General features: G+C 30.4%; 1 protein-coding gene across 7 annotated transcripts in view; it reads right to left on the bottom strand.

Annotated features, from left to right (window-relative positions):
* LOC122714270 (syntaxin-binding protein 5) overlaps positions 1 to 13835 on the bottom strand; it is a 41500-nt gene that overhangs the window by 13350 nt on the left and 14315 nt on the right. For 4 of the 7 annotated variants that reach the window (XR_006346617.1, XM_043935466.1, XM_043935467.1 and 1 more), the window contains 9 exons: positions 11986 to 12190; positions 11665 to 11740; positions 11395 to 11549; positions 10755 to 11046; positions 10353 to 10596; positions 9714 to 9967; positions 9429 to 9618; positions 3679 to 3981; positions 2798 to 3317 (listed from right to left, as the gene is read on the bottom strand). Coding sequence is in view for 6 of the 7 variants with exons in the window: in XM_043935466.1 (XP_043791401.1) it covers positions 2798 to 3317; positions 3679 to 3981; positions 9429 to 9618; positions 9714 to 9967; positions 10353 to 10596; positions 10755 to 11046; positions 11395 to 11549; positions 11665 to 11740; positions 11986 to 12190 (2239 nt within the window). In the remaining variant the exon portion in view is untranslated. Of the gene's footprint in view, positions 1 to 2797; positions 3318 to 3678; positions 3982 to 7495; positions 7526 to 9428; positions 9619 to 9713; positions 9968 to 10352; positions 10597 to 10754; positions 11047 to 11394; positions 11550 to 11664; positions 11741 to 11985; positions 12191 to 13835 lie in introns of all 7 variants that reach the window. The other 3 variants (XM_043935470.1, XM_043935472.1, XM_043935471.1) reach the window with 2 other exon arrangements.

Below are 13835 nucleotides of genomic sequence, written 5' to 3' on the forward strand. Positions count from 1 at the left end.
TTTTTTTTTTTCAAAGAAGAAAGAATCGAATTTACGTATTATATATAATCGGTTACGGTACATTCGAAGGAGAATTCTTGAAACGTTTGACAAACTCGGGGGAGGGGAAGAGTGTATGTGTATATATAATAATAATAATAACAATAATAATAATAATAATAATAATAATAGTAATAATAATAATAATAATAATAATAATTAATAATAATAACCGTTAAAAATGGGGGGAGGGGGAAGTGGGATATATATTTTATACAAATCGAAATACGGAAATTCACACAAAATGATGGGGATCAGAAAAACATATGCGAATACGTATAGTTTCAATATATATATATATACGTACGTAAAACTACGCATTCCAAATACTCGTAATATGGGTATACAGATATATATATATGCTTGTTTATAATAATAATAATAATAAAAAAAAAAAAAAAAAAAAAAAAAAAAAAAAAGGAACGAATAATCTTTCTAGTAGAACAAACAAGGCGTACATGGGATACAAGCTGTATAAATGTGCATTAATGAAAATGTCGCAATATAACGGGGATATATATATGTATAATCTGCGATATCCTATAATAGGACAGATTCGACAATCGCCTCTTTCCACCGATCTCTTCTTCCTTCTTCCTATTCGTATATACCGCAACTGTTAAAAAATTACATGTAATGTGTACATGTATTTTTCGTATTTTTCTGTTCTAGTTCTGTCAAACGAGGCAATTAAGAGATATACGCGGCGTTAATTTTATATATATATATATATATATATATAACTTTGCGAGAAAAATGAAATTCTTCTTCGAAGTAGCCACAAAAGAGAGAAAGGAAAAGCTTTCAACGAGCTTCAAAAATTGAGCTTGAAATTTCTCGTTTAAAACAGAAAACGTAGGCACCCTCTTTCAGTACAACCCTATTTGAATTCGGTGAAAATGCGAGATAAATAACGACGAGTCTGCACTCTTGTTCCTATTCTATTACTCGAAATTGCTTCTTTTATACGTATGTGTACATATATATATATATATATATATATATATACACATATATATATCGATGAAACTGATTGACTGACTATTATATTAGACTCTACATTTTCCAACAGATCGGGGAAAAAATTCAGAAATTTTTATTCCACATAACCTTTTTTTTTTTTTCTATCTACTTGTACTTTTTATCCATCGTTCAGAAATTTAATTTATCTCTTTACCGAAGTTCATCATTCTCGTTCCGCGTCGTGATACATTTTAATAACCGTTTTCGTATCGCGTATTTTAAAAATTGCGGAGTGCAACACGATTCACGATTCATTCAAATCATATTGAATACCAGAAACCAGATTTGCACGAGTGGATCTTTGCATTTTGTATATCGTTGTTAAATCTTGTCATATATTAATGATTTATGAGGGGGAAAGAGAGGGGGGAGGGGAGGGGAACGATCAAAATGATCGATCGAACGTTTATATATATATATATATATGCACGTATTATACTTTAAAACAGAAACGAAAATTTTCGAATGTATCGTTCGAAAATTCCTAGAAAAAAAAAAAAAAAATAAAATAAATCGAATTGTCACGTGAAACGAGATAGATGATACATGCTCCACGGGAATGAACGAAAGGGTTCTACTACTTTCTTCATGTGCAGCAGTTAATAAATAAAAAAAAAACTAGATAACATTAGTCCTATATATATATACACACATACATATATATATATATATATATATAGTTAACGTTTGCATATATTAGTCATGCACAAATACAAATGTTATTCTAACCAAATACAAAAGAGAAAGCTTGGGGATCTAATAATATCGCAATTGGCTTTGTTCTTGCAAGCTGCTTTTTTTTTTTTTTACGTGCGCGTCTCATCCTCAGATTTATGTGAGTCGAATATAATAAATAAATTTTTGTTTTCTTTTCAATTTTTCAGATTGAATTACGCGCACGAGCTAAGTTTATTTTCCTTTTTTTTTGCATCCGTTATTCGCGCGAATCGAATAAGTGAAGAGAATCGAGAAGGTGGAACACAATCGCAATGAAATACGCGCGAGAAATAAAGAGCGAAGGTAGGAAGAGTAAAAAGAGTAAAAACGCGATTGGATTCGTATTTTTTCACGAAACGAAACGAGCAGAATGTAAGTAACAATAAGTTTCACATAAACCTTTGATTCCAACGGTGTTATATTTTGGCCAAAGCTTAATTCGTTTACGTATATATACGTGTATATATACGTATAATATACGTACACGTATATATTTCGATATCAATAGTTATATTACCTCTAAAAAGTTTATTTTACACGAATCTACGAGCATCCTAGGCCTTCTTTTAAAATCGAAAAAAAGAAAAAAGGTAGAAGCATAGTCGAAACGTAGCACAACTTTTTTTTTTTTTTTTTTTTCTATTAAAATTGGTTAATCTAATTTTTCTTTTTTTTTTTTGTAGAACACAAGTACACGCTTATACACGATGAACGAGGCATCGCAGAGGGATCCGTTTCTTTCTTTCTTTCTTTCTTTCTTTTCGATCGAAGAAGTCAGTTGGCAGTGAAACGCAACGACGTTACGATTGAAAGAAAATGTTGTTAGTAGTAAAACGAGGAATCAAATTCAATCACTCGAATTCCACATTAGAAAAACACGCACGTACTCTCCATTCTCGTGTTAATAAAAACGTTCAACTCTACACGTGATCACATATCTAAATGCGCACACGCACGCACACACACGCATGGGCACAACACAAACTCTCTTCACTACTCTCTAATTATAAACACTTACTGAATCTTCTTATTAGATTGTAGGTGAAAGATTCGGGGGCCGTGTTCGTTTCCTCGCATCTTAGGTCACAAATCATGGCCGGATCATTTTTCGCAAATTTTAAATTCGGCACCGACAACAAACGACCCTCCCTTTTCGCCTGCCTCATCTTCACGATCTTCTTCAATATAGGCGGCCTCGACTCTTGGCTCTCGGCCAACGTCAAATTAACAGGCCTGGCCACACCTCCGTCCGACCTCTCCGCGGGGGGAGCCTCTTTCTCCCCCCGCCCGATCCATCTGTTCCTATCTGCCTGTGCGGCGTCGATCGCCACCACCGCCCTCTTCCTCGCTTCCTCCTCCCGATTCTTCCTCTTCCCCGTATCCTCGCCCGTCGGGCTTTCCCCACGCTCCGATAACGAGTCCTCAGGCGACAATGATGATTCCGACACGATACTCTCAACTGGAGACAACGAACTCGCGTTTTCGTTCACGTTACAGTAAAAAACGCAAGATTTCTGACTGCTAGTATCACTGCCTACCTGTTAACAATGGGGTACTTGTATATACTTTTTTTATCCTGTATTAGTAGCCCGTCTATCCGCAATTTTCTTCGCACCAAGAAGGAACGTTATTAATTATTTTTCGATCTTTCTATGTATTCGTTTCCATTTAATTCGAGCAAAAGAGAAAGTGGTAAAAAAGGAAAGCAAGTATGATGAAAAGCAAGTATAATTTTAATAAGATACGGGCATGTATTCGAAGTATATAAATTTGACGTGTGAATAAAAAGAAACAAACGGATGGATTATTCTTATATCTTAGTTCTAGTATCTCTAAATAGAGAATAGATTAAAAAAAGAAGGGAAGAGTATGGAAGAATATGAAAAAGCATACAAGTACCCCATTCTGAGACGTGAGCAAAGCCGGCGAGAAAGTACTTTTTATTTTCAGATCAACCTTGCTGAGCTGCCTCTTCAGATTGAATCCTTTCCAACCGTGATGATTCTTAGCGCACTCTTCCTCGTTAACCGCAGATTTATTGATCTCAATCACAGATTCCTCCGCGGTTTCTCCCTTATCGTTATTGCTCCCAGTTTGATATTCGTGGCCGCGAGGCGGCGGACATTTCTGAGAATGTTGACCGTCCCTGTCGGCCACCATCCCTAATAATCCTTCAGATTCCGCGCCAGTGTCCCCACGAGTCTGACGGATCATTAACATGTTGGATTTTGCACAGTGAAATTAATTTTTCGTGTATTAAATGAGAAACGTCAAAATTTTCTTTAACTCTAATTCTAAAAGCATCTTATATATGTATATATATATGTATATATGTATATATATATATATATGTATATGTATATACATATATACGTTGCATGCGCGTGTGAACGCGCAATACCGTTGCAATATATCGTTTGCGTAACGCTTCTTATCGCTATACACCGCACCGTATCTCGTCAAATTTTGTCAAGCAAAATATATATATATATATATGTAATATAATTTGATACGCTACTACTCGTATATTTATCTATATGAATTTCATTGTGAATATATTAAAAAAAAAAAAAAGAAAAGAAAAAATAACGTTCAAGCTTTTTAATCATCAAACTAAGAAAATATCGCAAACGCATGGTCAGTCACTTGTCACTTCCCAAATGGACGCAGTTATCGAGAAATGTTGAGAATGAAGAGTGCAGACAAGGGAAGGTATATTCGATTGCATTTCGATGCGATGAATAAAACCTAAGATGCTCATAGAAACCAATATATCGATATCGATCAAATGTACTTTTGCAAAATGTTATCTCGTTTAATCGTGGTTTTTCCAGAAATTCGATCATTTTCAACGGGACGTCCAATTCATTTTTTAATATTAAATTTTTAATATCGAATTCTCTATCTATAATTTATTCTTAACAACGCGCTTGCTCGATAACAACGGGTTTATATTTCGTAATAATAACCATTTTGGCAAGAGCCAAAAAACAATCGAACCTATTTTCGAGAAATGGAAGATATCACGTTTTAAATAAATAACTTCGCTTCTGAATAAGCATGCAACGTATATATACCATAGAGGGTGTCTACAATTTTTCTCTTCAATTCATAATTTATAACCTTAAAATATGCTTACCAAATATTATTCAAATCGAGTCGATAGAAATGAATACATACGGCGATATTATTGTATATATATGTATATATTTAAATTAATTTAATTTCTCGTAATTAAATACGCGATACTAAAAAATTTCAATTACTCGATAACCGTAAAACTCTAAGATGGAAATCATGCAAGATTTCAATGTATCTAACGAGACACGTGTATATAGGTTATGTTATTAAAGTTGCGATATCTCGTGAATATGTCGGTAAAAAAGATACGAAAGATGCGAAGCTTTTCACGTACGAACTTTTATGCGAAGAAGAAAAGGGTTCTTCTTATAGCGAGGAAATCTTCGTTATCTCTATCTTTCATAGTCTTTGAATTATTAACCAACTTTAATGGTATACTTTTTGTTCATATTCGTGTACACTTTGTGTGCACGTGGATATTTCTTTGCCAAGTGTGCAAAGGATGAAATATTTGAATGAAGAAATCTTGCACGTATAATTTATCGATGAAATGAATTATAGCAGATTAATTTTTTTGCCAATAAAGCTTTTTACTAAATATACACGTATCGTTTAAAATAGCAAATATAGTTAAATCTTCGAACCTATCATCCGATATGCATGAGTATTTATCAAATATGGCTGCAGTATATATATATATTATATACTATAGTATACTTGTTACAAGCAAATTAAAAACATTCCAAAGAATTCTTAATTGATTAAGTAAAATAAAAAGAAAAAAGAATATATACCTTTTAAGAATTCTATAGAACGCTTCGATTTTTACTTTTTACTTTTTACTTTTTACTGATTACGATATGTATATTTTTATTTTATTACTTCAAATCACCTGCTATAATCGTCATTACTTGATTAATGCTGTCATTTACGGTGGTGATATATGCTTGTAGCTGAAACATTTCGTAACTTCTCGTTATAAATTTTTATAATATCGTTTTATTACCTAATATATAAACTTTTATTTTATAAAATCATATATCATCTAGAAGAAATAATCACTTACTGATACATTGATTTTTTTTAACAAGTATCTTACCGTATTTTCCAAATTTTTAACACGATACAAAGCTGTCAGATGTTACTTTCTTTACAATTTACAATAATGATATGCATGTGATGATATTTTGATGTATCTCATCGATGTAATACTCGACTGAAATGTTTGCGATCACTTTGCTACTTGTTGTCATGTACAACGTAAAAACAAGTAAATCACTTGAAAATTTATATATATATATATACTCTATTGTGAATTATGCAATTGATTCAAACTACTAAAATATAAATAAAATACACAGATTACAGATCGATTACATACTTTATTACGTTCTCTATTAATCATTATAAGAAGAAAGATTTATAATTAACTGTAAAAATGTTAACTGTGATTTTGTAAATGATTTTGTAACCATTGAAATACGATTTAAGTTTAATGTTGCAATGTACAAAGATAAAGTAACATTTTATACATTTATATAAACGATAAAAATATTCTCTCTAATAAATTATAATTGATATTTGTTTAAATATCGAATTAAATGCCTATTTTCAAATGATTAATAGAATACTTTTTTATGCAAAAAAATTTAAATATATATATAACGACATAAATAACTTTTTTAAAAAATCCATACGATCCAAAAAAAAAAAAAAAAAAAAAGAAAAAAGAAATGAAAACGAAAATATAAGGAATATATCAATATATACATATACGTAATAATACGAATAAATTTTACACGCAGCTTCGAATTAATATTATAATTATTTATATATCTCTAAAACGCTTTTTCTATCTTTAATTTTTCGTGATAAATAAATCTTGCAACAGAACACATATGTGAACAAGCACGATTATAACGTAAATAAAAAAAAAAAAAAAAAATTGTCAACATGTGTGCAACGATATGTATTTGCAAACGTGCAAATATATAAAAGATAAAATACTTGAAATTGAAAAATATACGGTTCGATCCGAATCGAAACATCGAGCGAGAAACTTTTTTTCGTTCTTTTTCGTTCTTCGTTTTTCGTTTGATTTTCGGGACAAATATTTAAAAAAAAAAAAAAAAGAAAGGAACGATTTTACATTTGCATANTTTTTTTTTTTTTTTCTCTCTCAACGATACGTATCTGAAACGTTGTGATACACTATATACGTTTAATTCGATCATATTGTATAGATCTGTATCGTTGTGAATCGACTGTTATGTGTGTACATGCACACCAAACGTTCGTGTGAATTAAATCGACCAAACGTGTAAATTTTTTACATGGGGAATATCATTAAAAGCGGTACACAATATGATTAATGACAGTTGTTGGAAACTAATTTATCATCGTGTTACTTGTTCTGCTTCTCTGTTACTACGTATTTAACATCGATCGAACTTCTAAATACGATTGAAAGCTAACGATAAAACATTATCTACCACTTAACTACCTACTTCTGTCGAACTTCCGTTCATTTCTCGAAATAAAATAATAACAATATGGTCGCATATCATCCATATCAAACGAAAATAAAATTTTCTAGCTGTTTCTTTAAACGAAAAAAATAGTATTGTACTCTTACTTGTTTCAACGTGGGTAGACACATAGTTAGCTAAACATTAAATGCAATAATAAGCATGAATATGATGAAGAGATTCGTCGTTTCTTTATCAAGAAATAAAAAGTGTGTATATATATATGTGTGTGTGTGTGTGTGTGTGTGTATACGAAATGTGTGACTTTGTTAAAAATATGCAACGCGTTGGAAAATAAAATAAAAATTTACCTAATAAATCGTTTGGTTGGAATGATCGATCTCGGATGCATGATGTGAATAATAATAATAATAATAATAATAATAATAATAATAATAATAATAATAATAATAATAATCTTGAATTGAAAAAATGATTTATATAAATGTAAGTCACGACTAAACTTCAATTCTCTCGGCACATGGAAAATGACAAGTTTGACCACTAGTTGCCGATAATATTCTCGTTTGCTACTTAAAATTCAACAATTCGTATAATTTCGTATATTCGAAAAAATTTTTCTGCTAAATTTTAATATCTCTAAGATTCCAAGCAGAAAATATATATATATATATATATTGTTTAACACGATTCGAATTATAATTTCGACAAGATTATTTTTTAATTGTTGTTGAATTGTTTTACAACGAATTGTTCGATATTACCTCTAGCAAAATAAGCGTTCTCTTTCTTCTTGTATAATTACTTATTGAAAAATATATTGTAATAAAAAAAATAAAACAAATTACGATATCTTTTGACTCGCGCATCGTCTATTTATGACTATCGAATAGTTTACGAAATATAAAAGATAAATTTCATGTTTAATAATACATTTAATATTAATATAAACCAATAAAATGTGTAATGTTAATTTGATAAAATTTATTATTGAGAAAAGGATTCTAATACTTTTTCAGAAAAAAAAAATTATAAATAATAAATGTTTAAATCTTGTTTTTTTAAACATCTAACAAAAATTGTTCGTTTCTGCTTGGAATTTACGAAAATAATATAATAATTATATACTTACTTAACTATTAGAATTTCTATTTAGAAACGATAGGTTAGTTAGAAGCATCTTATGAATTAAAATAACGCATGACAATTATGAGATATAAGAAAAAAAAAAAAAAAAAAAAAAGCGACGAAACGAAAATTTTAAATTTAACCGTTTGATAATCGATATTTTTAAGTTTATATAAATGATGGATTTTACAATTATATGTTTTAAACGTTGATGTATATAGTAGGGATTTAATCATTTCCGATATCGTCTACGTTATTTTTATTCGATTGAATTAGTTAATTATTCGGCTTATAAATATATGTTAGGTGTTTGGTGTTATTGTTAATTATCATTTTTACCAAAAGTCGTTTTATTTATTATTCAATTCCATCTTATAAATTATGTAAAACGATATTATTATAAATAAATAGATTAACTTTTGATATTCGATAAATCAAAGAATATTATTCTTTTTTCATTTTTTGGTATTATATCGTCTTCATTTCAGAAATAGAAATCGGTCCTGAGAAACTCAATGAAAACACCATCGATTATCGAATTTTCAAACAACGTCAATTACAAAACTGTTCTTGGAAACGTTGTATCGTATTATCTAAAACTATTCGAGAAGTTCTACTTTCAACAGTACCTCGTATCAAAGCTGAAGTGTTGGTACGATAGAGTATTTTGAGAACTGAAGTTTTCAATATTTACAAAAGAAAGAAAATTTGTAATTAGAAAATTTATAAATGATAAATCGAACATTCAAATCATTAGTAATTTTCTTTACAATCATGCAAATAATAGAGATTGTTAATAATTTTTGGTATCTAGAGAAAAAGCGAAATGCATAATAATTATAAATATCAAATTTTCAAAATGTTTTCGCCGGATAAGGTTAGGGAGAATGTGAAAGGGGGAACGATTAAAATATTTAAAACAATTTTGTCTAAGAAAGAAGTACATTTTACCTGATCTGTACTAGGACTCCTCGCTTTGTCTTCGTTCTCTCGTTTCAATTCATCCTGACGTTTCGGACTGCGTAGCACTCGTTGACACAGATCCACATTACCACCGATGTCGCTAGTGTTCAACACGATCAAAGAGATCTTCTGGACAATGTCTATTATTACTATACCAGACTCGTTCCCGTAAGCCATTCTAAGTACAAAATAATAAACAGAATTTTTCTTTGAAAATACTTTTCAAATATCGATAAATATTATATGCGAATGATTATATTTTTAAATACTTACAAACCGTACGAAGAATTCAAACTGAGAGCCGTTATATTTTCAGCTTGCTCCCCGCTAATAGTAACTGTTAAGCAAACTAAGGTCGCTTGAAAACCGGCGGCTCTCTTCTGTAAACCAGTCTTAATTTTGAGCGATTGGTTCGATTCGTTATTTTTCGACTCGCTACTTCCCGAAGTATTACCAGCCGGGGAATCGTGATCGGATGAACTTTCCACTTCCTTAACCGGATCAGCTGTCAGTGATATCTCCAAAGTCTAAACAAATTATCATTGCAATTTATATATTATTAAAATCATTGTAATATTATTTGTAATATTAACATTATTATGCAACGTTTCATGCGATATTTGAATTATGAAAATTATTTATAATTATTATCATCATTGTAATATTATTTGTAACATTATTATGCAACGTTTTATGCGATATTTAAATTATGAAAAATATTTATAATTATTATCATCATTGTAATATTATTTGTAATATTAACATTATTATGCAACGTTTTATGCGATATTTGAATTAATGAAAAATATAGGAAAGAACAAGTATTATGTTGGACTGGAATTTAATATAATATAATTATCTTTTTAATGGCTAGGATTAGGATAGATGCATGTAAAAAAGTTAATTACTTACCACTACCTCGGACATACTCTCAACTTTTTTGAATTTAAATAAGACAACGTGTCTTCCACTTCCCGCAATAGCTAATTTCCGACTTTCGGGACAAAGGAAGATGAGCTGTATCGCTAAAGGATCTTCCTCCGAGTCTAAACTACGCGTTCTACCTTTTTCAAAAAGTTTCGCTGTCTTTAATTTATAAAGAACTTGCAATGTGCCTGCTGACGCATCCCAAAATTTTATACTGCCATCAGCGTGTCTGAAAAAAAAAAATATGTTTATTATTATTATTATTGCGTCTTCTATCAGAATTAAAATCTGAAGATTTTAATTACTCTTCTCGTATCGAGAAGGGAAATAAATCAAGATAAATCTGATTCTTCTCTCAAATTCCGTTTTCTCAAAACTTGCACTCACCCAGTCAAAATAATTTCATTGTAACCACTGGAGCTTGAGCTCCATTCGCCACCAGATATTGGCCAATCCTTCTCGCTGAACCCCGTCTTTTTCTGAGACTTCGACCCAACTGAATAAAATGCTGGCACCAAATCTGATGGACAGTCCGCGAAATACGCGCAACACGTGACGGGTGATTCGTGTATGTCCATTGGATATGGATTTTCGAAACACGGAAATCCGGGAGTCAATAAATCTATCACAACCAAGTCGTTTTGTAACAGAACCACAACGGCGTATGGATCTTGATAATCTGTAGAAACAGAAGGGATTAATATTATTATAAGGATATTTATTCTTCCTAGGATTTCCTTCTAAGGATTTTTCCTTATAATAATATTATAAGGGATTAATATTATAATTCGTGAATTCAAGAAAAATGAGAATTACAAATAGAATGGAATCTTATTGTCAATTATATCTTATTATCTTATCAAAAATTATTACACGTTACTTTTATATACAATTATACAAAATTTTATATAGAAACGAAATAGTGAATCTAATAGAAAGAACATTTGCAAATGGAAAATCATCTTAAATTTTTTAAAGAATAATTGATTTAAAGAAGAAATTGATTTATATATTTATATTAATATACCACTGGTCCATGGATTTTCGCAGAGTGTTATAAAGTCTATCACATTGTGCTCCATTTCTAGTACAGTGGTAGTTTTCCCATGTATCACCGTTATACTTGGAGTTCGTCCAGTTGTGTCGTACGCTAAACCACCGGAAAATATAACGTACGCTTCCCTAAATTAATCAGAACAGATTAGATTTCTTACATTTTTAATCGCGCGAAATATATATGGAAAATATTTGTTCAAAAAGAAAAATGGAAGAAATAACAACTATATATCTTACTTACCCTGATCTTGAGAGCTTCCATTCAACCTTTTGTATAGGTTTACAAGGTTCTGGCTCGCCATCTTTCGTAGTTTTCGCTGTAATAAAATGTAAAATGCATAACAATTTAAATAAAATAAAACTACGTATAAAAACTTTTATCTACTTCTTTTTGTTATATCAGTTATATATCAACACGTTTATCATTACATAGTTCGAAACATCCTTCGAATCGAAATAATGTTCTGCATGGATGGGATAGTTTATGATGTAAATAAAGATATATATTTTACATGTAAAAAAAAAAAAAAAAAAAAAAAAATAAAAGGAGAAAATTTCTTACCGTGTGGATGCGTTACATTCGTTGGCTTTAATTGACGCACCGTCCACGTCGACAGGGAGCCATCGGTATGGCTACACATAAATTGTTTACCCTCGTGGTGCCAAGATATCGATCTTAAGGGTACGTCGCTTTGGCATCTATAATCTGCATTTTTCGTCTTCAAGTCCCAAAAAACTATTTGTCCCGTCTCATATCCTATCAGCATCTGAAATCAAAGATTAAACGGATGATAAAAAAAAAAGGTATCTTGGACAAGATAATATAATTTATCTTGCGAATACCTATTCTAACAAAAAATGTTACATATATATATTAATTTTAATAATAAAATCTCATTTTCATAATACATTGATATAATTTATAATACAAATTACGTACACACAACAAGAACAAATATGAAAATATGTAGTGCGGAATGAGTCACAAAATTTTAATATTATTTTAAATGGAACAATTGATGACCTCTTTGAAATTGTATTGCGTTGAATTGTATTTAATTATGAATTGTAATATGAGTAATATATATATATATATATAAATGGACGGCACAATGGGATATCTTCGAAAAAATAATTTAATGCCGTTCTTATATTTCCTACTCATATATTTCACGATTTGTTAAAATTAATATTCTATTTTCATGAGTGAAATTTAAATTAAACGAAATCACATACAAGAATTTATTTTATTCGAAAATATTAATATTAATAATCGAGAGAAATGACGATATATTGTTATTATTTTTACGCACGAATTCAATCTACGTACGCATAAGTGCATATCTGTAAACGTATGCATGTGAATGAATAATACGTGTATATTATATCTCTTTCTTTTCTTCTCTAGATATCAGATGTCTAGATACAATTATGAAGTACACGTTGTCTATTCTGTTCCAGGATTCATTCAAGATATAGAAAAAAAAATCATGCCATTGAGGTCACTTTTTGTTTTATCCCGATATCCCAATCGGTCACCGAGATAAAGATAAAGACTCGAAGTGTCCGCAATGCTTAAGACGGTGTAAAGATTATGAATGGGCCCGCTGAATCCACTGACCTATATTTTTCTATCTGGGAACGAGTACTACAGTTTTTCGCATCTGTCATTTGTCCGCAGTTAGAATAGATTCGAGCGAAAGCGACCGAGTAAGCGACGAGGACGAAGATAGTAAACGATTAAAAATTACTCTTTTCTTCACGCTAAAATATCTCGGCAACCGAAAATCGTATCGAGATAAATGAAAAAGCGTTTTAAAGGACAAAGTTCCGCGATTCTAACGATCCTTCATCCATTGACCGGGAATCTCTGTGTTTAAAGTTATAGCGATTCAAATTTCTCCTAATTTTAATAACCTAGTTTTAATCGGGTTTAAGGTAAATGATTAAAAATTACCTTTTCTTTATGCGACGATATCTCGGGAACAGGAAGTCGTATCGAGATAAATGAAAAGGCGTTTTAAAGAGCAAAGTTTGGCGCTTCTAATGGTCTTTCATCCATTGATCGGGAAACACTATCTTCGGAATTATAGCGGTTAAAGTTTTTCTTAATTTTAATACGATTTCATCGAGTTTTAAAATAATTTGTACGGGTAGAATATATATACCATCTTATTATTAATGATGAGTTTATTTATTTTAAAAAAATTATCTTAATGCTTTGCTTGAAGTTGGATTTTTATTTAATCCATCTAATTCGAGTTTATCTGTGTTAATTAGTCGAAGAAATTTTATAAGTTTCGTAGTCTTCCTTTCTAGATTTATATGAATTAAACTGCCGTTCGTATGTTCATTCTGTTTCTTTCTCTATATTTGTTCATATATGGAAATTTATTGATACCTATTTTCGAT

The sequence above is a fragment of the Apis laboriosa genome, unplaced genomic scaffold (genome assembly GCF_014066325.1).
Source record: "Apis laboriosa isolate Shangri-la unplaced genomic scaffold, ASM1406632v1 scaffold28_cov147, whole genome shotgun sequence".
Classification (NCBI taxonomy): Eukaryota; Metazoa; Arthropoda; class Insecta; order Hymenoptera; family Apidae; genus Apis; species Apis laboriosa.